At 46.4% G+C, this 23484-nt stretch overlaps 1 protein-coding gene across 4 annotated transcripts in view; it reads left to right on the top strand.

Moving 5' to 3' along the window:
* Positions 1-23484, top strand: part of LOC138581426 (butyrophilin subfamily 1 member A1-like) — a 366089-nt gene that overhangs the window by 200554 nt on the left and 142051 nt on the right. For all 4 annotated transcript variants that reach the window (XM_069652748.1, XM_069652746.1, XM_069652747.1 and 1 more), the window contains one exon: positions 9510-9788. In XM_069652748.1, the coding sequence (XP_069508849.1) occupies positions 9510-9788 (279 nt within the window). The remainder of the gene's footprint in view (positions 1-9509; positions 9789-23484) is intronic.

Below are 23484 nucleotides of genomic sequence, written 5' to 3'. Positions count from 1 at the left end.
ACGCCTGTCCTGGTCTTCACGAACCATTGCCTGTGGAGAAAGAAAGGAAGAGAGAGAGAAAAACATGAACAACACAGCAGTTAAGTTCTTAACTGACACTCCATCTTCAGTCGCTCTGGAGCCACCGCATCTGCCGAACAGTAAAGAAACATCAGGTTAGCCGCGCAGAGCAAAAGTCCACGTTAAAGACATATCAACATTACGCAGCGCTAATACTCACCAGAAGGCTGCTCACTCTTGCGATCCATCGAGATACCTTCACGCGATCGCCGCTCCGGAGCTATCGCACCTGCCGAACAGAAAAGAAACATCAGGTTAGCCGCGCAGAGGAAAAGGCCTCATTAAAGACATTTCAACATTACGCAGCGCTAATACTCACCCGAAGGCTACACACTCTTGCAGTCCCTCGAGACACCATCACGCGATCGCCGCTCCGGAGTCACCGCACCTGCAGAACAGAAAAGGAACAGCAGGTTAGTTGCACAGAGGGACAATACCGTATTTTAGACATTGTCACATTGCGCTTGAGTTGAAACTCACCTCTGGAATTCTGCTCATCATTTGTGGATAGGAGACACTCTTCATCGGGTGCATCGAAAAAGGCATCTGCAAAGAAACAAGCACAGTAGTGAGCATTTTGGCAACTTAAACTCTAAGCAAACCATGCCAAGAAATATTGACATAAAGACTTACCTACAGAGTCACAGTTGTTCGGAACTCTACAGTAACCCACAGGATCAGTGAAGTAACTAGATCCTTGAACTGCAAAGCACCCCTGCATACAGTCACAGGATGGAGAGTCTGCCATTCATAACTCTAAGGTGAGACATAGTAGAGGGGTGCACAAAGAGGCCACGGGAGGTGTGAGCCGGTCCTCCTCCTTATGGCTAGTTAATATCTCGTTTCAACATTTTAGGCAAGTCTTCATTTGTGACGGAAGGGCAAAACAAAGAAGGCACGAGCAGCCATTCACCACTCTGCTACGTGTGACGCTGGTGGAGACAGTCGCTGCCCAGCTTCGTTCGGCGCCCCTGTGGAGACCAGTTGAGCGTAACAGAACGCAAGGCCTTTACACAACCCTCTGCCTGAGTGCCATGGAAACCTCAGAGACTGACCAATTAGCCCAGCTTTTGGGGGAACTCAGAACAAAGGTGCATTCAGCTCGGCAAGAAACCAACGCTCTAAGAAGAGAACTGATTGTGGCCAAGGAGCGTACAGATGACCTAGCCAGACAATTACTCCAATCCCAGGCTGGCCACACACCATTACCTGGAATGTGGGCATCAGTCCTAACTCAGTCAAGCAACCCAGTGCAGGTGGTCCTTCCGGGAGCTATACCTTTGGCTCCACCAGAACGCTTTGCGGGAGACCCAAAACTGTTTGCGTTTTTTATGAACCAGTGCCGCCTACATTTCCTATGTAGGCCTGGAGCCTTTCCGAACGACCAATCAAAAGTGGCCTTTGTACTTTCATACCTTAGTGGCAGTGCCGCGGACTGGTCCATACCGCTAGTTAATCAAGACGATCCCCTTCTCCGAGATTTCCAGGGGTTTCAGCAGAATATGGAGAAGTTGTTCGCCCGACATTCCCAAGGCCAAGCTTTAGATAACAAACTTCTGTCTCTATGTCAAGGGAACCAGGATCTGTTAACATATATTGCAACCTTCAATAGACTGGTGGTGGAAACCAGTTGGCCTGAAGACAAAAGAACTACGTTGTTTCATCGTGGGTTGAGAGGCGAGATAAAAGACATTTTGGCTCAAGTGGTCAACCCACCAAGAGACTGTGTGGAATACATTGACTTGGTGGTACAGCTGGACCACAGACTACAGAACTGGAAAGCTGACCGAGCTAGATTGGAGAATTGGGTGTTTGTGCGTCCGAGAGACAACACCTCCAAAACCACCGACACGTCCGAACCCATGCAAATTGGAGGAATACGGGGATCGCTATCCAAAACAGAGAGGGACAAGAGAAGGCAACAACAATTGTGCATATATTGTGGGACAGCCGGCCATTTTCTTCGAGAATGTCCAGTGAAACCACCCAAGAAGGCAGTCAGGGCCACCAACAAGGTCAGCGCTGAACCAGAGCCGTAAAACTACCCCGCCCGACAAGCGTAGAGGTCCGATTGTTGAGCGAGAAGAAGGACTCTCAGACCTCGCATCTAGCCTTACCAATGATCCTCATTAGTCCCCAGCAACTGTCTCGTATGCATGCGGTCAGAGCTTACATCGACAGCGGAGCCATAGGTAACTATATGGATTGAGAATTGGCTTCAAGGATGAGTCTTCCTCTTTGCGAAAAGGCAACAACTGATTTGGTCACCACTGTCGATGGAACAGAGATCTCTTCTGGTCCTTAACAAACTCGACGACAGAGATGACACTGTTGTGCCAAGATGGGCATCAAGAAACCATTGTGTTCAATTTAATCAAGGCTCCACAATTCCAAATAATTCTGGGAATGCCGTGGTTAGAAACACACAATCCTTGCATAGACTGGCGTGATAAGAGGTTGACCTTCTCAGAATGTGCTCCTACTTGTTATCCAGAAGAATCTCCGACCAAAAAAATTGCAACAGTCATGAGTCTGACAAATCTGCTACCTCAGGAATACCAGGATTTCCAGGATGTTTTCCAGAAGCACCAAGCCAATACTTTACCGCCTGATAGACCACATGATTGCCAGATCGATCTAATACCTGATGCCCAGATTCCATGCAGTCGGATCTACGCCCTCACGGAACCTGAGAATCTTCATCTAAAACAATATTTAGATCAATACCTGGCTAACGGCTTCATTCGCCCGTCCAAGTCCCCAGCGGCCTCGCCCTTATTCTTCGTCCCTAAAAAGGAAGGAGATCTAAGAACTTGTATTGACTACCGCACATTAACCCAAGTGACTATAAAAAACCGGTACCCCTTGCCTCTAATCCCAGAACTGCTGGACCAAGTGAAGGACGCTCAAATTTACACTAAATTGGATCTCAGAGGGGCGTACCATCTCATACGAGTCAAAAAGGGGGACAAATGGAAGACCACCTTCTGCACCAAGTATGGGCTATTCGAATATCAAGTGATGCCCTTTGGGCTCTGTAATGCCCCGGCAGCATTTCAATATTTTATGAATGACGTCCTTCGAGAGCAAATTGATGTCTGTGTCGTCGTATATATTGACAATATCCTGGTGTACTCCTCTTCTGAGCAGGACCATGTGAAACATGTCCGTGCGGTACTTGAAAAACTCCGGCAACATAAGCTGTATGCTAAATTAGAAACATGCTTCTTCTATGTTGATGAGGTCGAGTTTCTTGGGTTTGTTGTGACCCCTCGTGGTGTTCGTATGGATTCGCAGATGGTAGACGCCATCCTCAAGAGGCCCTCTCCAACTTCAATCAAAAGAGTCCAGAGCATGCTTGGATTTGCAAACTTCTATCGCTGATTCATTCCAGGCTTTTCACAATTGGTGAATCCCATCACATCCTTATTACGAAAGAATAAGTGCTTTGAGTGGCTTGATGAAGCGGAAAAGGCCTTTCAAGACCTTAAAATGAAATTCACCTCAGCCCCAGTCCTAAAACATCCTCGCCCAGACCTCCCGTACGTGGTAGAAACTGATGCTTCCAGTCTAGCAATGGGGGCGGTCCTTTCTCAAAAAGATCCCGAGACAGGTCAACTTCCAGGAGGTTTTCCAGAAGGACCAAGCCAATACTTTACCGCCTGATAGACCCTATGATTGCCAGATCGATTTTATAACTTCACCCAGTGGCCTTTTGGTCACGAAAGTTCACAGCACCTGAACTAAATTACACCGTAACAGACAAGGAACTTCTAGCCATCAAGGCAGCATTCAAGGCTTGCAACATTATCTCTTAGGAGCCAGACACACCATTACAGTGATCACAGATCATCGTAATTTACAATACCTAAAGACGGCCAAGGCCCAGTCCTCTCGTCAGCTCCGATGGGCGTTATTTTTTGCTGAATACAATTTCGTGATTACTTACCGACCTGGTTGCCGAAACGGAAAGGCGGATGCTCTGTCCCGCATAGGGATGGAAGAAGCATATTCAAGTCCAGACCCGGAGTGCCCATAATCCCAGGGGGAAGGATCCTGACCCTGGATGACATTCACAAGGAAATTTTGTATCCCCTCGACACCAAGGCCATACAAAATTGGTCGACTAAAAGCAAATATCATTCAGTCACAGATCATTTGCCTTATTTTCAAGGGCACCTTTATTTACCTAGTAAGGAACTTCAGGAAACGGTCATCTCCAACTACCATGAGTCATTGGTAGAAGATCACCCTGGAATTGCAAAAACCGAAGCCAAGGTCAAGAGACATTTCTGGTGGCCAACATGGCGTAAAGACATCAAACAATATGTGCTGTCATGTGGCATTTGTGCACAAAACAAAGCCCAGAAAAAGAAACCATCGGGTCTACTACAACCTCTGGATGTTCCACCTACACCCTGGCATGCACTGTCTCTTGATTTTATCACTGATCTTCTCCCTTGTAATGGCTTCAACAGCATTTTAGTGGTGGTAGACTTGTTTTCCAAAATGGCCCACTTCATTCCGCTAAAAGGGCTAACCTCAGCTTCGATTCTGGCGAAGGAGTTCCTAGAACAGATTGTCCGGATACACGGATTCCCGTCCGTTTTAGTTTCAGATCGGGGCAGTCAGTTTATCTCACAGTTTTGGAGGAAATGTTGCCAGTTAGCCCAAGTCGATGTAAGGCTTTCCACCAGCCACCATCCTCAAATGGATGGTCAAACCGAGAGAACCAACCAAACACTGGAACAGTACCTGAGATGCATGTTACACCAAACTGAAAGCAGCTGGAAGGACATTTTATGGATAACCGAATATGCCTATAACAACTCTTTACACTCCAGAACTGGGCACAGTCTGTTCTATACAATATATGGAATGCATCCACGAACATCTGAGCTTGATCCACCTCAACATTTAGAAATGCCACCCGTAAGTAGTCTGCACACTACCATTACACAAGCCTTCAAGAGAGCGACAGAACATTTAAAGCAAGCTAAGGAAACATACAATAAATCTGCAGATCAACATAGGAGTGAAGCTCCAAAGTACCAGATTGGAGATGAGGTCTGGCTAGCCTCAAAACACATACCAATAAAAGGAACCCACACATTTAATCCCAGATATTTGGGACCATACACCATTAAGGCCATCATTAATCCAGTGGCAGTAAAATTGGAGTTACCTCTGAACATGCGAGTCCACCCCGTGTTTCACGTCTCTTTTGAAACCAGTGCAACCTGGAACTCAGGTAACGAAACCACCAAAACCAATCTTGGTAGACGGTGAACCAGAATTCGAGGTTAAACAGATTCTGGACTCCAAACTTGTCAAATCAAAACTATTCTATCTAATTGACTGGAAAGGCTATGTACCACAAGAAAGAACATGGGAGCCAAGTGACTACATTCATGCACCACGTTTAGTAAACTTGTTCCATCGAAACGACCCGACCAAGCCTGGACCTGCGAGGCAAACCACCTTGGGAGGGGCCTTGGGGGGGGGGGGGAGTACTGTCACGGTGCTTGCCCCCAGACATCAGGAGCAGACCAGCCTGCCCTAGGTACCGGCACCTATGGGGACCTTTAAGGCCCCAAAGGGTTGCCTAAAGACTTCCTGGACTCTGTCCTGGTGCCGTTGGCGCCAGGCTCATAATGCTCTTTCAAGTAAGGCAGTTTGCAGGGGAAGAGGAATCACATTCAGCCCAGTCTGAGGCATGCTGGAGGGACTACTCTATCTGGGAATACTTGTGTAAGGTGTGGTTGGAGGGACTACTTGTATGAGGCTATATAAACCACACCCTAAGAACAGAACACGCTTCGCGTTATTCTGCACTCCTGCAGCGTAATGCTCACCGTGTCTGCTAGCTTCAGTCAACCTGGTCTTCAGCCACGCCCGTCCTGGTTTTCACGAACCATTGCCTGTGGAGAAAGAAAGGAAGAGAGAGAGAAAAACAAGAACAACACAGCAGTTAAGTTCTTACCTGACGCTCCAGCTTCAGTCACTCTGGAGCTGCTGCATCTGCCGAACAGTAAAGAAACATCAGGTTAATTTCAACATTACGCAGCGCTAATACTCACCAGAAGGCTGCTCACTCTTGCGATCCATCGAGACACCTTCACGCGATCGCCGCTCCGGAGCAACCACACCTGCTGAACAGAAAAGAAACATCAGGTTAGCCGTGCAGAGGAAAAGGCCTAATTAAAGACATTTCAACATTACGCAGCGCTAATAGTCACCCGAAGGCTACACACTCTTGCGGTCCCTCGCGACACCATCACGCGATCGCCGCTCCGGAGTCACACCACCTGCAGAACAGAAAGGGAACAGCAGGTTAGTTGCACAGAGGGACAATACCGTATTTTAGACATTGTCACATCGCGCTAGAGTTGAAACTCACCTCTGGAATTCTTCTCATTTGTGGAGAGGAGACACTCTTCATCGGGTGCATCGAAAAAGGCATCTGCAAAGAAACGAGCACAGTAGTGAGCATTTTGGCAACTTAAACTCTAAGCAAACCATGCCAAGAAATATTGGCATAAAGGCTTACCTACAGAGTCACAGTTGTTCGGAACTCTACAGTAACCCACAGGATCAGTGAAGTAACTAGATCCTTGAACTGCAACGCACCCTTGCATACAGTCACAGGATGGAGACTCTGCCATTCATAACTCTAAGGTGAGACATAGTAGAGGGGTGCACAAGGAGGCCACGGGAGGTGGGAGCCAGTCCTCCCCCTTATGGCTAGTTAATATCTCGTTTCAACATTTTAGGCAAGTCTTCATTTGTGACGGAAGGGCAAAACAAAGAAGGCACGAGCAGCCATTCACCACTGTGCTACGTGTGATGCTGGTGGAGACAGTCGCCGCCCAGCTTTGTTCGGCGCCCCTGTGGAGACCAGGTGAGCGTAACAGCTGTGATGTTTTTGCATCTTATTCTCGAACGATGTTCATTGATTCTGATATTGACTGTTCTTCCTGTCTGGCCCACATATCGCAGACCACAGGGGCACTCAATGCAGTAAACTACATTTGACGTTTTACAGTTTGACATGAAACGTAGTTGCCATGTCTTGGCTTCAATCAGAGTTTTTTGGGTATAACTACAGGCCTTACACATCCCACACGGGAAATGGCCCTTCAAGGGGTGTAGTTACCAGTTCCTGATTGTATTCCTTATGTTTTGGGGTCACGAGTGGACCAGTTTATCCTTTACGTTTTGTGACCGTTTGAATTCAGAAAGGGGTTGTTGTGCATTTACTAAACATGGGTTCAGCATTGGCCAATATTTTTTTACCATATTTTTGATCTGATAGGAATTTGCGTTATATGTGGTAACATCCACAGTATTGTGTCTCTCCTTAGGCTCTCTGAGCATTTCCCTTTGTGCAAATCTAGCCCGCTTCAGAGCGTGACACTAGTTTATGAGTATAACCTCTATCTTTCAAGTTGCTCTTAAACCTATTAGCATACTCATAGTAATCTGTTATTGAGGTACAATTACGTCTTAGGCATAGGAACTGACTGTACGGTAATTTCTCTTTCAATGATCTTGGATGGAAACTTGAGAAATGTAGTGTGGTGTTCCTATCTGTACTTTTCTTACATAGTGAACAGTTCAAATGTCCTTCCTCCACCTTAATTTTCAAGTCAGGAAATGTAATTAATGTTTATCAAATTGCATCATGAATTTGATAGTGGCATGGAAATTGTTCAAGATGTTGAAAAAGGTAAGTAGTGCGCCTTGACCCCCTATCTATATGAAGATTATATCATTTATATAACAATACCAATTAGAAATCTGATGTACAAACTGATTATTTTCAGTCAAAACAAATTCCTCCTCATAAGCTGCCATAAACAGGATGGCCAGACTTGGGGCAAAAGCTGTACCCATCACTGTGCCCCGGGTTTGCAGATAAAATCAGTTTCCATATTGAAATGCTAGGCTGATGAGATCAATTATAAAGTCTGCAGGAACCTCATGTTGTACTGTTCCATGTGTCAATACTTGATAGATTTTTTCAATGGCCTCATCTTGGGGTATATTTGTATAGAGCGATTTAATGTCCATTGTGACCAGGAAACTACATTCTGGAATAAACGGTATGGTATGTTAAAAATGCTGTAAAATTGCCGGTAATTCCAGCACCTGCATTTTTACTGTACCAGGGAAAAACATGTTTTCTGGTGGAGGCCACGGATCTACCCCCAGGCCTGACCTGCGGGTAAATCAGGCCCCCACTGGCAAATAAATGCAGCAGTTACCGGCACCGCTATTACTGGTGCCGGTAATTGAACAATCCCCTCCAAGAAGTCCTATGGGGCTCCATGGAATGGTGCTTTAACAGCATTTCCACCATCTGTAATATCCCGGTAATACTGGGATATCAGGTGGCAGAAACGGTCGGGGCAGTTTGCCGGTATCCTGGCGGAATTACCGGCGGGATACCACCAATCTCCTCATGACCCTTATTAACTCTCAGAAGACTGCTTTGAGAAAACACTGGCAGCCGTTTGGGTGCAAAGTTTGATGGTAAGGCTGGATTTAAGCAAGCTCAAAGAGTTCCCAAAATGTTTTGGGCAGTAACTGGGTGGGAATGACCACATGGACTAGCATAGCCACGGCCAGTCAATGCGTCGGTAAATAACCAAACAACACCTACAAGCTTTGTGCCCCTCGTCATATGCCATTTCTCCCTATCTGTACTCTAATGCAATAGTTTCCACTTATATGTGGCTCTAAAGCGACACCTAATAGACCAAATTAAAAATGGCCCACTCAAGGTTGGTATCTCGTTGTTACATAGACTTTCTTGCATTTTGGTGGTGTTGTTTTGGTCGATTTGACCAATTACATATACATGTACATATTGAAACATGTGTATGTGTGTATGTTGGGGAGTAGGAGGGTGGGTTGGGGTCATTTTGGAAGTATGGGTTAGGGAGGTGAGAAGTAGGGAACCCCTCCCATAACACTAAGAACAAGGTTGAATTCTGGTTGGCCAACATAACACGATCAAACTGCAGACTTTCAAAAGAAAGTCTTGAAAACTTCATAGAACCCTCATGATTTACTAAAGTATTTCTCCATTTATAATGACCATTGATATATTGCACTACACAGTAATTTGTCTCTTGGGTTGATCACAGAAACTTCTTGTACTGTCCCTTTCCATGATGCCCTTGAGTATCAAAGACCGATGACACTCTTTCTAATGTCCTTTTCTGTGAAGTCATTTCAGATGATGTCATTGATTTTGCAATTTAGAACCCTAGAAATCTTAGGGTGGCCCGACAGTTTTGTTGTTTTGTTGTGCTGTGTATTTGTCAAAATGCTATTTGTCACTAGTGTTCCTCAAAAGGCTGATTACTGGGAAGAAGTAGAGCGCGACTCGCACGCATCGCCATCTTGTGAAATCTTTTTCATGGATGTACATTATATTTCAGCACTGGGTTCCAGTCCTCACGTCTATTTAGAAGACTCAGCAGATGGAGGCGTTCAGCTCGTGTGTAGGTCTTCAGGCTGGTATCCACCGCCTGAGGTCTGGTGGACCGATTACCAAGGGAAGAACCTCACTTCATTCAGCGAAGTGAAGCCTGGAGATGGGAGCCTCTTGTTTAACATTAAAACAACCATCACCGCCAATGGCAACTCCAGCACATTCTCCTGCTTCATAAAGAACCCCACACTAACTGAATGGAAGCAATCCACAACCCACATATCAGGTAAGCAGGATGCAATTCCAATAAGCAAAATATATGAGTATCCATTTTGAGAATTATGACACTTAGCAGTTATGTTTTATTTTTTGCCGAATGTGTGGACCATACAATTATTTCCTATGTAATACAGGATGACAATGTATGCTCTTAGCACTTTGGATGATAGTAGTGCTCTGAGTGAACTGGTTTGGGCCGGCTCAGAATTTGGATCACACCTGCATTTGCTATTTGGGGCCTGGAGCTCTGATTGCATAAGCACCGTAGCAGAGGGTTCATGGCTGTGTGGTCTGTGGCTGTCACGTGATCTAATTGCTCCATTATGGTTCATGGAAGTGGCCAGGTTAATGCCATGTAGCTCTGCTGGTAGAAGCCAGGGCCATGGCATGTCCTAGATGTCCTCATGTTCATCTATGGAAGAAGCATCTTTAAAGAGAACTTGCATGCATCATTTATATTTGTAAAAAGAAAACATGCAAGTAATCACCAGAAGCACCCCATAAAAGAGCGATACACTATGTTTGTTAGCCTCTAACATGCATTCTCAAATACAGGAGTGCAGTGAGAAATTTATCAGCAAGTTTTTTCCAATGTCTGCCTTGTGTGCAAAGCAGGGCACAGTGGCTATGTCCAGACACTCTTTAGCAATAGACTGGTGAGTCCATGGCACACACGAGCTCCCTGTCCCTCCTCCTCATCCCTATCATTAATTGTGAATGCAGTCCGCCTTCCGAACAGATTCCATTCCCAAAAACCTATTATGTTACCCTACACTCCCACAACCCTTCAATATGGGGTATTAACCTCCTTACCCTACTTACAATCCTTCAGTTTTTCTTACTGTTCTTCCAGACTGAATTTTGGGAGGCCTCTTGGTAGTCTTCGTGCTGCTCGAATTTGTCTTTGTAGGTCTATACTAATACCAATGAGCCTTCCACAGTCCCGACAGGGCTGGGGCCTGGTCAAGGAATTCCACCCCTGTCTGCACCTTGGTCGGTGTTAGGGGCACCTCTGGGGATCCAGCTGGGCATATTGCCAGGGGTGCCTGGGACCAAGATGCACATCGGGTGAGTGTTATTAGAGGTTCTCAATACCAGCGGGGAAAGGGGCCATACTCCGAACATAACATGGGGGGGGTGCCACATAGGGTGAGTGCCATGGATCTCACAGGTGTTGACTACGCCCGGTGCCTTTGTGAGTACTTGTAATTTGGCTCAATATGGATTGTGACTTCCAAGATTATGCAAGGGTCACTTCGTACTCTGCTTGCCAATCCTGACCAAGATTGGGGAGACAGGGGAAAAGCAGCTCTCAAACCTGAGAGTGGATCAGGAATCAACTATCATAAGTGACTGCGCGAACGCTGATCAGGACCACGCATAGAGGATGTATTACAGGGGGATGCACTGTATTTCTATATATTTCTAGTGCGCCAAAGCCAATAAGCAGCCAGGCGCTACATAAAGCGAAGATAGACGAACAAACAAAAATAATACAGATGGAACGGTCAAGGACCCCCCCCCCCCCGAGGCAAATAATCTGGTTTTCAAGAGTTTTCTGAATGTCAGATCATTTTCTTCCTTCCATAGAGACTCTGGCAGCTCATTCCAAGCCTGTGCAATCAGAATGGGGAAGGACCAACCATTCCCCCAAGTTCTCTGGAACCGGTGAACCCTTAAACTGTGAGCATTAGAGGTTCTCAGGCGTCTGCCTGGTTTATAAAACTCCAGTTTCTCCTTTAGATAGTACGGTGCAGTCCCAAATAGGCACTTATGGCCCAGTGTGAGTATCTTAAATTGAACTCTGGCTGGCACAGTGAGCCAATCAAGCTCCCTGCGGGCCTTAGATACCAGGTCTCTGCGTGCAATATTGCAAACTATGCGTACTGCATCATTTTGAAGCTTCTGAAGCGTGTTCATGCATTCCTTGCTTGCTCTCCCAAGCAGAGAATTACAATTGTCGAGCAACGGTAGGATGATAGCTCGGACCAGCTTTTCACTGTTTTTCTTTGAGACCATCAGGCAAATCTGTCTCAGGACTCTTAACTAGTAATTTGAGTTCTTGACTATGTAGTTCCCTTGGGAGTCTGCATTAAGCGGGGCCTCCATGAAGGTACCACACGTTTTAACTTTACTGGCCACGGGTACATGGCCTCCACCGATGCAGAAACTCATGTATTCCTGTCCCAGGCCATCATGGGCATGCTTCGACCCATACACCATAAGCTCAGTTTTACTAGCATTTAAACACAGCCAGTTAGAGGACATCCAGCTTTTAATGAGCATATAGATTTCATTTAACTTTTCTTGATCAGCTGCGTAATCCCCACTGAGTTCGATGGAGAGCTGGAATTCATCGACATAATTAGCAAATTAATCCCACCCGTTTTGGTGGATTTCTAAAAGCTCATACTGACATTTATTGTATTTGGGTTCCCATAGTATGACACTATCTAGGAAGCAATAGAGCGCTGTACAAGTAGTTTAGTATTAACAGAGGTTGATGGAAGGTGAGGTGACAGGCTTTAGTATCTTTGACAACCCAAACTACAGAGGTGGTATATACCAAGGAGTGTCGGGTCCTGAGGGACTCAAAGGTATTCCATGAATATCTTCCTTACCTTACCTGTAGGATCGTTGGAGTGTTCCTGATTGTGACTGGGATGATGTTCCAGTAGGCTGGGGCAAAGCGAGAGAAGGCCCATTTCCTGATTTTCTCTTTGCATGCCAGTTTAACCTCAGGGCTCACAATGGTCTGACTCCTAAAGAAGTGCGTTCCATTTGAGCCCACACGGTTTGTGACCAGGTAGACTGGTGTTTGGGGAGTAGTTGCCTTATATGTGCTGCAGTTAGTTTTGAAGCGTATTCTGGGTGGGATGGGTAGCCAGTATAATTCTCTTTGGATGGTGGAGATGCAGTCAAATGTTCTAGTTCCTGTTATAAGGCATGCATCAGCTCTTAATAGTGAACCCAGGTTATTTGGCAAATAGGGCCAACTGAGGTGTGAGCCCGTCAAGGTGCATATAAATCAGCCACACTTGGGTAGCCACCTGTTTAGCTGGATGGCCTAGTATGATGAATAAGGTTTTGGTGGGATTGAGTGTCAGGTGAGTGCTTGGCATACAAGATTGCATGGAGGCAAGACACTTCCTAAGGTGTGGAATGTCTTGAGTATAATATGCTATGAGGTATATCTGGATATATTTGGGGTATTTGTGTAGTGAGATGTTAGGGTCGTTGAGAAGTGACTCGATTGGCTCCATATAGAGAATGAAGATCACTGTAGAGAACATTGGTCCCTGTAGACCCCACACGTGTCAGGCAAATGGGTTACCCTTCTGGACTGCTTGGTATATGTCCAAGTGGCAGGAGGTGAACCTGTTCTATCTGCGAGTAAGCTTGTAAGTGTGGAGTGGTTGACCAGGTCAGACATGGCAGAGAGGTCAAGGAGGACCAAGAGACAGGAGTCCCTTTTATCCATGATTTGGAGAGCATCATAAATAACCTGGATGGAGGCAGGCTTTATGCAGCATGTGGGTCTAAAACCAGATGATTATTCAGGGAGAAGGCCATGTTGGCTAACCCGACCATGGAGTTGGTTGGCAACTGCCTTCTCAATGATTTTACAAGTGAATGGAGGGATAGTAATTGGCCAGTAGTTAGCAAGGTCACTGGGTTTTTTGAAGAGTGGGAAGATTAATCTCCTTTAAGGTGAATGTAAAGACACACTGATTGAGCAAGACATAGACTATTTGGAGAACGGGCGCTAAGGGTGGATCCTGAGAACTGTTTCATGATAGAAGAGCCGGAGGGAAAGTTGTCTTTTTATGAGGTAGTTTTGGGTGGCTCAAGAGTATCAGCATATCGGCAAGGTCCTGGTGTGTGAAGGGATCCTGTGGTTTTGCTGCACAAGGTGGGATCATGAGTGAGGGACCACTGATTGAATATCTTGCGTGATTCTACCTATCTTGGCGATGAAGAAGGTGTTAATTGCATTACATTTCCTGTGGACTTTGGTATTAACAGGTCGGGCAGTGGTTTGGGGCAGTGTTTGACTGCCCCAGAGAGGGCTTTACTCTTGTTAGCGGCTGGCTTACTAGTTGTGGAATATTAGGCAGCTTTAACTTGAGGCATAAGCCGCGCTCCAGATAAGATTTGTAGGTGGGAGTATTTTACTCCGTTTTTTTTTTAAGTTGGGAGCAAAATTATGTTTTATGGAGTACAAATATAAACCCAATTTCCAATGGGAGTATTTTTATAAGTGGGTAGCAATATTTTTTAACTGGAAAACGGAAATGTTTTTGTAATGAGCACCTGGAGACCAACTCCGCTGGTGAAGGTGCAATATACCAATAGCTTTAACATTAACATAATTATTTCTTTGCACCTAGTTATTCATCTACATTAAAAGATACATGTTTACTTCTTCTGCTCAGACAGGTTTAATAGTCGTTTCTTCCTGTGGTATTACGTGCACCACCGGTCCAGACATATCCATGGAGCTGTGTGGATGAAATCAGGGCGACAAGATTCTACCTGTCTGTTTCCTGTTTTTTGTTCGGAGTATTTTTACTCTCTATTTTTATTTTTGGGAGTATTTGCTTATTTTTAGAGAGTAAAAGTGGCTGATACAACCCTTATCTGTAAAACTGGGCATAAGTGACCAGCGAGTAATGCATAACACCTTTGAGGTGAGGCGATCCTCGTTTTAGTGCACCTCGTTTTTTCTTGTGGTCGGCTAGAGCGTTTATTGTCAGACATTTCCTCATTGTAATAATAATGATAGTTATTTTATAACACTCTTAATACCGGGGACCAGTTTCTAAGTGTGAGTCTGGGATTCAAACCTGTGTTGCTATGTGTTGTCTTGCTTCCAAGAAAAACACTTTGCTAAATTTGGTGCACCTGGGCTATCCTCCCGGCCCGCTGTAGAGCTTAACCCTATTCCAACATTTGTTTCATTGTAGCATATATTGCCATTGACACATTGGCCCTCATTACAAGTTAGCCGGTCCGGATGTAACACTGCCGGTAAAACCGTACCAGCACCGTTTTCCGGACTGGCCAACTACAGGTTTTGTAGCCGTGTGGTGTTACACCCGCCAGGTCTGACCTGGCGGGTGTAACACCACCGTTCGCCGACGGATGCGGATACACCGGCACCATTACCACATGGTGCCGGTGTTTCCACTTCCCTATTCCCATGGAGTGCTATGGGACTCCACGGGAATGGGGATTTAACGAATGCCGGCTCCGGAATTACCAGATCACCGGGGCTGTAATGCTGCAGTAATTTTGGCAAGTCCGGAGCTGGTAAATCCCTACGAGTTTAGGGGCACGGCTACCGCTGGACTTGTAAGGAGACCCATTGTGTGAATTTTAAGACTGCTAGCATTGGAAAATCTTGAGAGGATTATGTGAGGTTTATGAAGATGCCGTCCCAACACCAACCCCCCCACTTCCCTCAATCTATACAGCAATCTGTGTTTTTTCAGAGGCACATGCTCCCCTTTCCCCTATTCCTACTAATGGATAGCCTTTCACCTTCTCCGGAGCAGGGAGGGGGCTGGAAGTCCCAGTCCTGCCAGCAATGGTTTCATTCTGCGCTGCTGCAGATGCACACAACCCCAGGGCTCTACTGGAGGGGAGAGACACATAGGTAATGTATAATTTAGCCGTGTGCATGGGTGACTACACAGAGGCAAGCTGCACTCCTTGGCGCAGTGTCTCTTCTCGCCACGCCCGCACACACGCTGTGCCAATTGTATAACTGAAATAAGCAAATGACAATGAGGAATATGTACACAATGTCCATTTCCTAAGAGGTGGCTTCATGCCACAGGAGTGGACGACAGAGACCATAGTCCAGTGAACAGGCACTTCTCATTCAACCGAATGAGGCCAAGACAATCAAGGGGCTGTCCTGTGTTAAAATCTGTTTTCACAATTAGATCTCAAATATGGCTTAATATTCAGAACAAGAGGTAACGGCATGCGCCAGCAAAGATTCCATCCACGCTGGTGGAGCAGATCATTCGGATCCAAACTGAGAACATGCTGTAAAAGGGGCGCGCGGCATGGTCTGCTGGTGCAAGCTTGCCCATTGCTTGCTGGGGAGGCTGTGTGGGTGCAGACTACACCCAGAACCCTCAGAGTGGTTTGCATGTCACACAATGAATACAGGCAGGGAAGAGGTGACAGTGTGAGGGCTTGAAACTCTCAGCCACCATCAAACGAGGCGCATGGATCCAGCAGTGGTGGATATACCTATGCCAATCGTGAGGAACGCGACACGTGGTTTGTCCCTTCCCTTTGCATCCCTCTCCCGTTCCCCTACTACTGTCTGGAAGAGGAAGGCTGGGGTGAACATACAGCTCTTGCTCTGGAGGTAGATCATTGTCATCATGAGGAAGACGATGAGGTGGCATTCCGGACCTAGCGGCACATGACGACAAGGGGTGAATCCTGTGATCAGCTAGCTCTTTATCCTCTTCTTCACCCCTTTCCTCAGCTGCACCTTGCTCATCCTTAGCTTATGTATCCCAGGGTACACCGAATGGTTTATTTGGCCATATTTGCTTACTTACCTAGGACATTGGTTTACTGTATTGCATTATATTTGAAACAGTTTGATAATATCGATTTCATCTTAAGACACGTACTTCATAAATGTCATAAAAAAATAAAAATAAGTTACTGGTAATTAGGTCTGTCTGTCAGATTTCGATTGGTGGGTTCAGACCCTAGTCCGATTGAAGGACTGGCTCTGAGGCCTGGATAAGGGGGCCATGTCCATCGTCCTCTGATGCAGCTCTCAGCATAGGGGCCTTATATGGCCCGATATTCCTGGCCTATGTGCTGAGCTCCTTAAGATTGTCATTACAAGGGGTGGGAGGATGGAGTAGGCTGACCCAATTTCACTCACTAGATGTACATTGTCTTGGGATGCAATCGGATGGTGTCCTTCTTGCCCCTTGCCCTTCCCCTTCAGGGGATCACACCCTTTCCTCATGCAAATGGTTCCAGGGATGTTCAGCTTGAAATATCATTCATCCATTCAAGATGTCTCCCTTCTTGGGGCCGGTGGGGCTTGAAGCTCAACCTTTAGTTGGAGACCTAGACATAGGGTCATGGATTGGACAGATATGCTCCATCGTGCCTCCCCCTGTTATTGACAGAGCGATGGGCTGGCTCTGGTCAATCTCAGGGACACTTACAGCAGGTCATGGTTGCCTTCAGTCGGCCATCATGGCAGAGCATTTTACATCAGGTCATGGTTGCCTTCAGTGTTAGGGAGAATTCTCTGTATAGGCTAATTTCCCAAACCTAGTGAGTCCCCCAGCAGCTTTGCTGGATTTTTGGGGTTTATTTTTTTTCTCCTGCTAAGAGTGAGACTCTTTTTCTCCCAATCTTAGACATGATTTGAGAATGTCCTTTGACTTTGTAATGTGTTTTATGGGCTATGGGGTCTTTTACTCCACAGGGCTTCATGTGTTTTTGGTATGTGTGTTACACAGCACCCTCAGTGCAGTAACACAGGGGTGTCATAGTGACCCCCAAACATAGACTCCATATCCTGGGACTGACTACTGTCTCCCAGGGCATGTAAATTCACCATTGACTTTACTAGTCTTAAATTGTGAACAGAAACAGTACAAACCATCATCTTGTGGAAGTACTGTTAGGGGTAATTAGATTGCCCCTGGGTCTGTTTTTCGAGGGGGCACTGTGCAGTCCCCCCTCGTTGAGTTTCTGGCTGGTGGCAGTGGTTACCACGCGAAATATTCCATCGGAATATTTCCTATGGGATTTTCCCATTAATTTTAAACGCACCACTTTTTTGGTGCAATGTTAAAGATACCGCCGGGTTATTTATTTAATATTTATTCCCCGGTTGGGTCTTTTTGCCAGGACTCGGTTTTAAAATGGCGTTTGTGTTCGCCTCTGTAACTCCACCCAAGTCGAACCCTTTGTTCCACTTTTGGCAGGCTTCTGCACAGAAGCCTCCAAAAGTGGTGCCACTCTGTCTGGGTCTACAGGATGTGTGGGAGGGGGGAATAGGCACCCTGGACTGAGTTGCCTCTGCAACTCAAGTCGCACTCTTGTGTGATTGGCCCAGTGGTGAGCCGCCCGGCTCACCACTTAGCATGTTTGAGTGACAGTTAGGACTGGTGAATGGGGGTTTTCTGCATAAAAGCAGGGATTTGGGGACTGGAACTTCAGAAGTCGCCACAGGACCTAAAGAATCCGAAGAGGGAGAAGCTGAGCCGACCTGCAACGACGACACCACCGGTGGAGCCCTACTGAACCGCCTCACCACTTCCCGACGACAGAAAACATCTTCATCCTGGAGAGTCTTCTTCCTTTAAACTGGTGGGGTTAACCAGTTCGCCCTCTTTTTGCCTTCCTGGATTGTCTCGTGGTCGAATCGCCCATGCCAAGCACCCCGGCGGCCGGATAGCCACGCTTCACCACTTCCGCGAATAAAAGGGTAGTACCTTTTAACCGGGAAACTCCGCGGCTGGTTTCTTCCCTGGCAGTGCAACGACCTCGAGCTTTCCTCCACGTTGAGATCTTCTCTTCCCCTGGACGATACACCAACTTGCACTCGCTCCCAGGAACAACTGCCCCCGCTGGAGCTTTCTCACCATTTCAGGTATTGTGTCCCGCCTGGTCTCCCTTGCAACAGAACGTTCAAGGTGTCCCGTAAATCCTTGACTCTCTATCCTGGGGTGACCTGGGATCTGTTAACTAACTTTTCTGAACTGATCCAACTCCTTTTGAACTATCTGCAAAGACTTTTAAAGTGTACTTCAACTGTGTTATCTTGGGCACATTCCGCCTTGCTCTCTCCAAGAGTGGGCCTGGCCTATGAACTTTCTTGCTCTACAGTAGACTCTGCTTTTCCTGACTTGCTGTGGTTCTTTTAAAAGTGTTGGTATTGTGTGCTTTCCTAATTCTGCCTTTTCCCTCTCTTTTTAAATAATTATTGGAGTGCCATGTTGGTTAAGCGCTCACCCCTGTATTGATAATAAGTGGTGTTCTTTTCCTAAGACTTGTCGAATAATTAATCAGGGAGGTGTATATATTTCTAGTGACTGTGCTTGAACTTGCTTGACATATTAGTGCCAGTGTATTTTTACAATTGTGTTTTTAAATAAATAATTATATACTTTTATACCCAAGCTCTGATCAGTGTTTGCTTGTGCTACTGTATTTTTGTACCTAATGTGTATACTCTATATACTGCCTAACTCTTCTTGAGAGAAGTCTGACTGCTCAGCCACAGCTACCAGGTAAATCTGGGTGGTACAGACTGCTACCAATTGGGTTAACTGCTAATACCTGTAGTCTTAAACTTTTTGCAGTGGTCCCTAGGGGAACTGCACAGGTTTCTGCCTAACACTGGTGTACAGCGGTGGGATTTGTATTGAGTATACATTTTAGTGTGCTTATAGATACCTTAGTGCAACTAACCACAAAGCTTAGCACTAAAAAGTTTATTTTCTAACCTGTCAACTATGGAAAGTTATTGTTACGCTCACCTGGCTCCCACAGAGGCGTCGATCTGAGCTGAACAGCTGCGGTCTCCACCAATGTGACGCATAGGGCCGAGATGACGGACTGGACTGGGCCGCCTAGCTTCGTTTGCTTGGCCCGTAGGAATATTCTTCTGTAAATGGAGAAAGGGAATTAACCACCCCTGGGGTTAAGTGTAAATCCCCCCACCCCCGCTGTTCTTCCCACAGATCACCTTTGATGTCCCCTCTTATAGTCTCACCTGATGGTTTGAAAAGATGAGCTCTCCATCCTGCATTGAGCGCAGGGGCGTGTTGATAACCAGTTGCTTCACTGGCTCAAAGGAATTGGTGAGTTCCAGAACAATATTGACTCCAAAAAGTATGTAGTTCGTAAGAGTTCACATGTCTGACTTTCACTCTTGTCCGATTGCTTGCAGTTTGCGGCTTGACTCCAGCGAAAAGTTCCTTGTGGTAGCTGACGAAGTTCAGGTAAGGATTTGGCTTATCCTATACAGTTCAATAAAATAAGGCCAGAATGTAACCTGTTGCTTGCTCCCTTATTCAGGTGTGGAGAGAAAATATGAAGTTCGGGGAATAATGCCTCCGGCGGTAAAATTAGGTAAGTCTATTGTGGTGAGAAGAGTTCCCCTTGTTTGTCCCTTTGTCTCACCTTGTTGTCCTTTTGTTCCCCTTAGGGGGCCGGGGTACGGCGAGGATGCAGTGGAGACTGCTCCGACCCGTGAAGAGGAATAGTACCCCCGGCGGTAATCAGGTAAGTCTATGGGGGTAGTTACTATTGCCTCTGTTTATTCCCTTGGCTCACCTTTGCTGTTCTTGTGTTCCCCTTAGGTGCCAGAGTGCGGCGGGAACGTGCAGAAGGATGCGGTGGATCGTGAGGATGCTGCGAAGGCCGGTGAGTTCAGTGCGGCGCTGAAGCAGGCGAGGCGGCGCACGTAAAATGCTTCTTTCTTCCAACTCGAAGGCGTGGTGGATCCGGAATTCAGGTAAGGATCGAAGGTTTTGCTCTTATTCTAACCTCTTCTCCTTCTGTTCCTCCCTTTTTCTAGGAGCTGCAGACTCGAGGCGGGCGTGGCAGAAGACTGGATGCAGGCTTGCAGACACAGAGAGCGTTACGCTGCTGGATGCAGAATAACGCAAAGCGTGTGCTGCTCTTCGGGCGTGGTTTAAATAGCCTCCAAAGTAGTCCCAGGTAAGTATTTCTCCCCAGCCCCACCTGAGTAAAAAATAGTCCCTAGGTAAAATAGTCCCTTCCAAGCCTCATTTGGCTTGGAGCTCTGCAGCATGGTCTGCATCAGGTAAGCTTGCAGCATGGTCTGCATCAGGTAAGTTCTACTCTATGAGCCTGGCGCCTATGGCGCCAACACTGACTCTCCATTTGAGCCTGGCGCCATAGGCGCCAGGACCGCACCCAAACAGCCCCTAGCAGGGGTTTTTGGGCTTGCTCAAAATAAATTGATGCCCCATTCCGGGGTTGCTGGACCTGGTCTGGTTCCCCGGGGGTAGGCATCATGACAGCACTCCCCCCCAAGGCCCCTCCTAAAGTCGTTCTTCTGCCGTGGTTTTGGTTTGTCTGGGAAATTTCGGTGGAATCTTTTCACCAATCGAGGTGCATGCACGTGGTCACTAGGTTCCCATGACCTTTCCTGTGGTCTGTAACCCTTCCAGTAGATTAAATAAAAAAGTTTTGACTTCACCATCTTGGAGTCCAGGATGTTCTTAACTTCAAATTCGGGTTCCCCGTCTATAAGGATGGGGTCTGGTGGCTTGGTTAGTCTTGTCCCTGGTTGTACTGGCTTCAAAAGTGACACATGAAAGACGGGGTGAATTCGCATATTAGCAGGTAAATCCAACTTGACGGCCACCGGGTTGATCTTGGCCTTAATAGAGTAAGGTCCCAAATATCTAGGGTTAAAGGTCTGCATTCCCTTGAGAGGTATGTGTTTTGTGGCCAACCATACTTGGTCCCCTATCTGGTACTGTGGAGTATCACTTCTATGCCGATCAGCATCTTTCTTATATTTCTCCTTCGCCTGTTTTAAATGTGCAGTTGCCTCCTTAAAGGCTTGTGTAATCGTAGCGTGTAGATGGTCCACTGCAGGCATTTCTAAGTGTTGGGGTGAGTCAAGGTCTGAGGTTCGAGGGTGGTGCCCATATAGGGTATAAAAGGGGCTTTGTCCAGTTCCAGAATGTACTGAATTATTGTATGCATATTCGGTGATCCAAAGAATGTCCTTCCAATTACTCTCAGTCTGATGTAACATACAACGCAGGTATTGTTCAAGAGTCTGGTTGGTCCTCTCCATTTGACCATCGGTCTGGGGGTGGTGACTGGTCGATAATCTCACGTCGATTTGCGCCAATTGACAACATTTCTTCCAGAAATGTGAAATGAATTGACTGCCCCGGTCAGAGACCAACACGGACGGAATCCATGTATGCGAACAATGTTTTCGAGGAATTGTTTGGCCAGGATCGAGGCTGAAGGTAGTCCTTTTAAAGGAATAAAGTGGGCCATCTTGGAAAAAAGATCCACAATAACTAGAATGGTGGTAAACCCATTACAAGGAGGTAGATCGGTAATAAAGTCTAACGATAAGGTGTGCCATGGTGTAGGCGGAATGTCTAAAGGTTGTAAGAGTCCAGCTGGTTTTTTCTTTTGACTTTTGTTTTGGGCGCAAATGCCACAAGACATTACACATGATTTAATATCCTTTCGCCAGGTGGGCCACCAGAATTGTCTTTTAATTTTAGCTTCAGTTTTTGCAATACCTGGGTGCCCCTCCATTAGGGTATCATTATAACAGGAAATTACTAGCTCTTGTAGTTCCTTGTGTGGCAGAAATAGCCGCCCTTGGTAATAAGGCAGATCATTGGTGACAGAGTAGTCCGGGCCTTTCTTTACCCAGTCCTGCAGGGCTGAAGGATCAAAGAGTTGCTGGATCTTTACATGAATGTCCTCTAGTGTCTGTAGAGTAGTCATGCCAAGAATCTTTGTTCGGAAATTATAGGTACTGGTTCTGGGTTCACTTCTGCCTCTCCCATCCCTATTCGGGATAAGACGTCTGCTTTACCATTCTTACAACATGGTCGATAGGTTATCACGAAATCGAACTCAGCAAAGAACAATGCCCATCGGAGTTGACGTGACGATTGGGCCTTGGCTGTTTTTAAATACTGTAAGTTTCGGTGATCACAGTAATGGTATGCCTGGCACCGAGAAGAGAGTGCAGCCAAGCCTTGAAGGCGGATTTAATGGCTAATAACTCCTTGTCGGTAACCGCATAGTTTAACTCGGGTGCCGAGAACTTTCTGGACCAAAATGCTACTGGGTGAAGCTGCCCAGTTTCAGGGTCCTTTTTGAGACAGAACAGCTCCCATGGCTAGACTGGATGCATCAGTTTCCACTATGTATGGAAGTTCAGGGCGCGTGTGCTCTAACACAGGTGCAGACGTGAATTGTGCTTTCAGCTCTTGGAAGGCATTTTCAGCTTCTTCAGTCCACGTAAAGCGTTTATTTTTTCGCAAGAGTGCAGTGATGGGATGTACGACATGTGAAAAATCTGGAATGAATCTGCGGTAGAAATTGGCAAAGCCGAGCATGCTTTGTACTCCTTTAACTGAACTTGGTGATGGCCACTTAAGGATTGCGTCCACCTTTTTGTGAGTCCATTCGGACTCCCTTTGGGGTCAGGATAAACCCAAGGAATTAAACTTCTGTGGCATGAAAAACGCATTTTTCTAGTTTTGCATATAGTTTGTGCTGGCGCAATTTCTCAAGGACTGCTCGGACGTGCTTCACATGGTCAGATTCTGAAGAGGAGTATACTAGAATATCATTGATATACACGACAACACAAACGTCAATGAGTTCACGAAGGACATCGTTCATGAAGTATTGGAAGGCTGCTGGTGCATTGTACAACCCGAAAGGCATCACCTGGTATTCGAATAACCCATACTTAGTGCGGAAAGCAGTCTTCCATTCGTCGCCCTCTTTTACACGTACCAGATGGTATGCCCCCCGGAGATCTAATTTAGTGTATATACAAGTGTCCTTCACTTGGTCTAGTCGTTCAGGTATCAGAGGCAATGGGTATCGATTCTTAACAGTTATCTGGTTCAATGCGCGGTAGTCTATGCACGTTCTGAGGTCACCTTCCT

This window comes from Ambystoma mexicanum, chromosome 3p (assembly GCF_040938575.1).
Source record: "Ambystoma mexicanum isolate Mex_15411 chromosome 3p, UKY_AmexF1_1, whole genome shotgun sequence".
Classification (NCBI taxonomy): Eukaryota; Metazoa; Chordata; class Amphibia; order Caudata; family Ambystomatidae; genus Ambystoma; species Ambystoma mexicanum.
The sequence above is the reverse complement of the archived record's forward strand: the minus strand, read 5'-3'. Positions and strand labels throughout refer to the sequence as shown.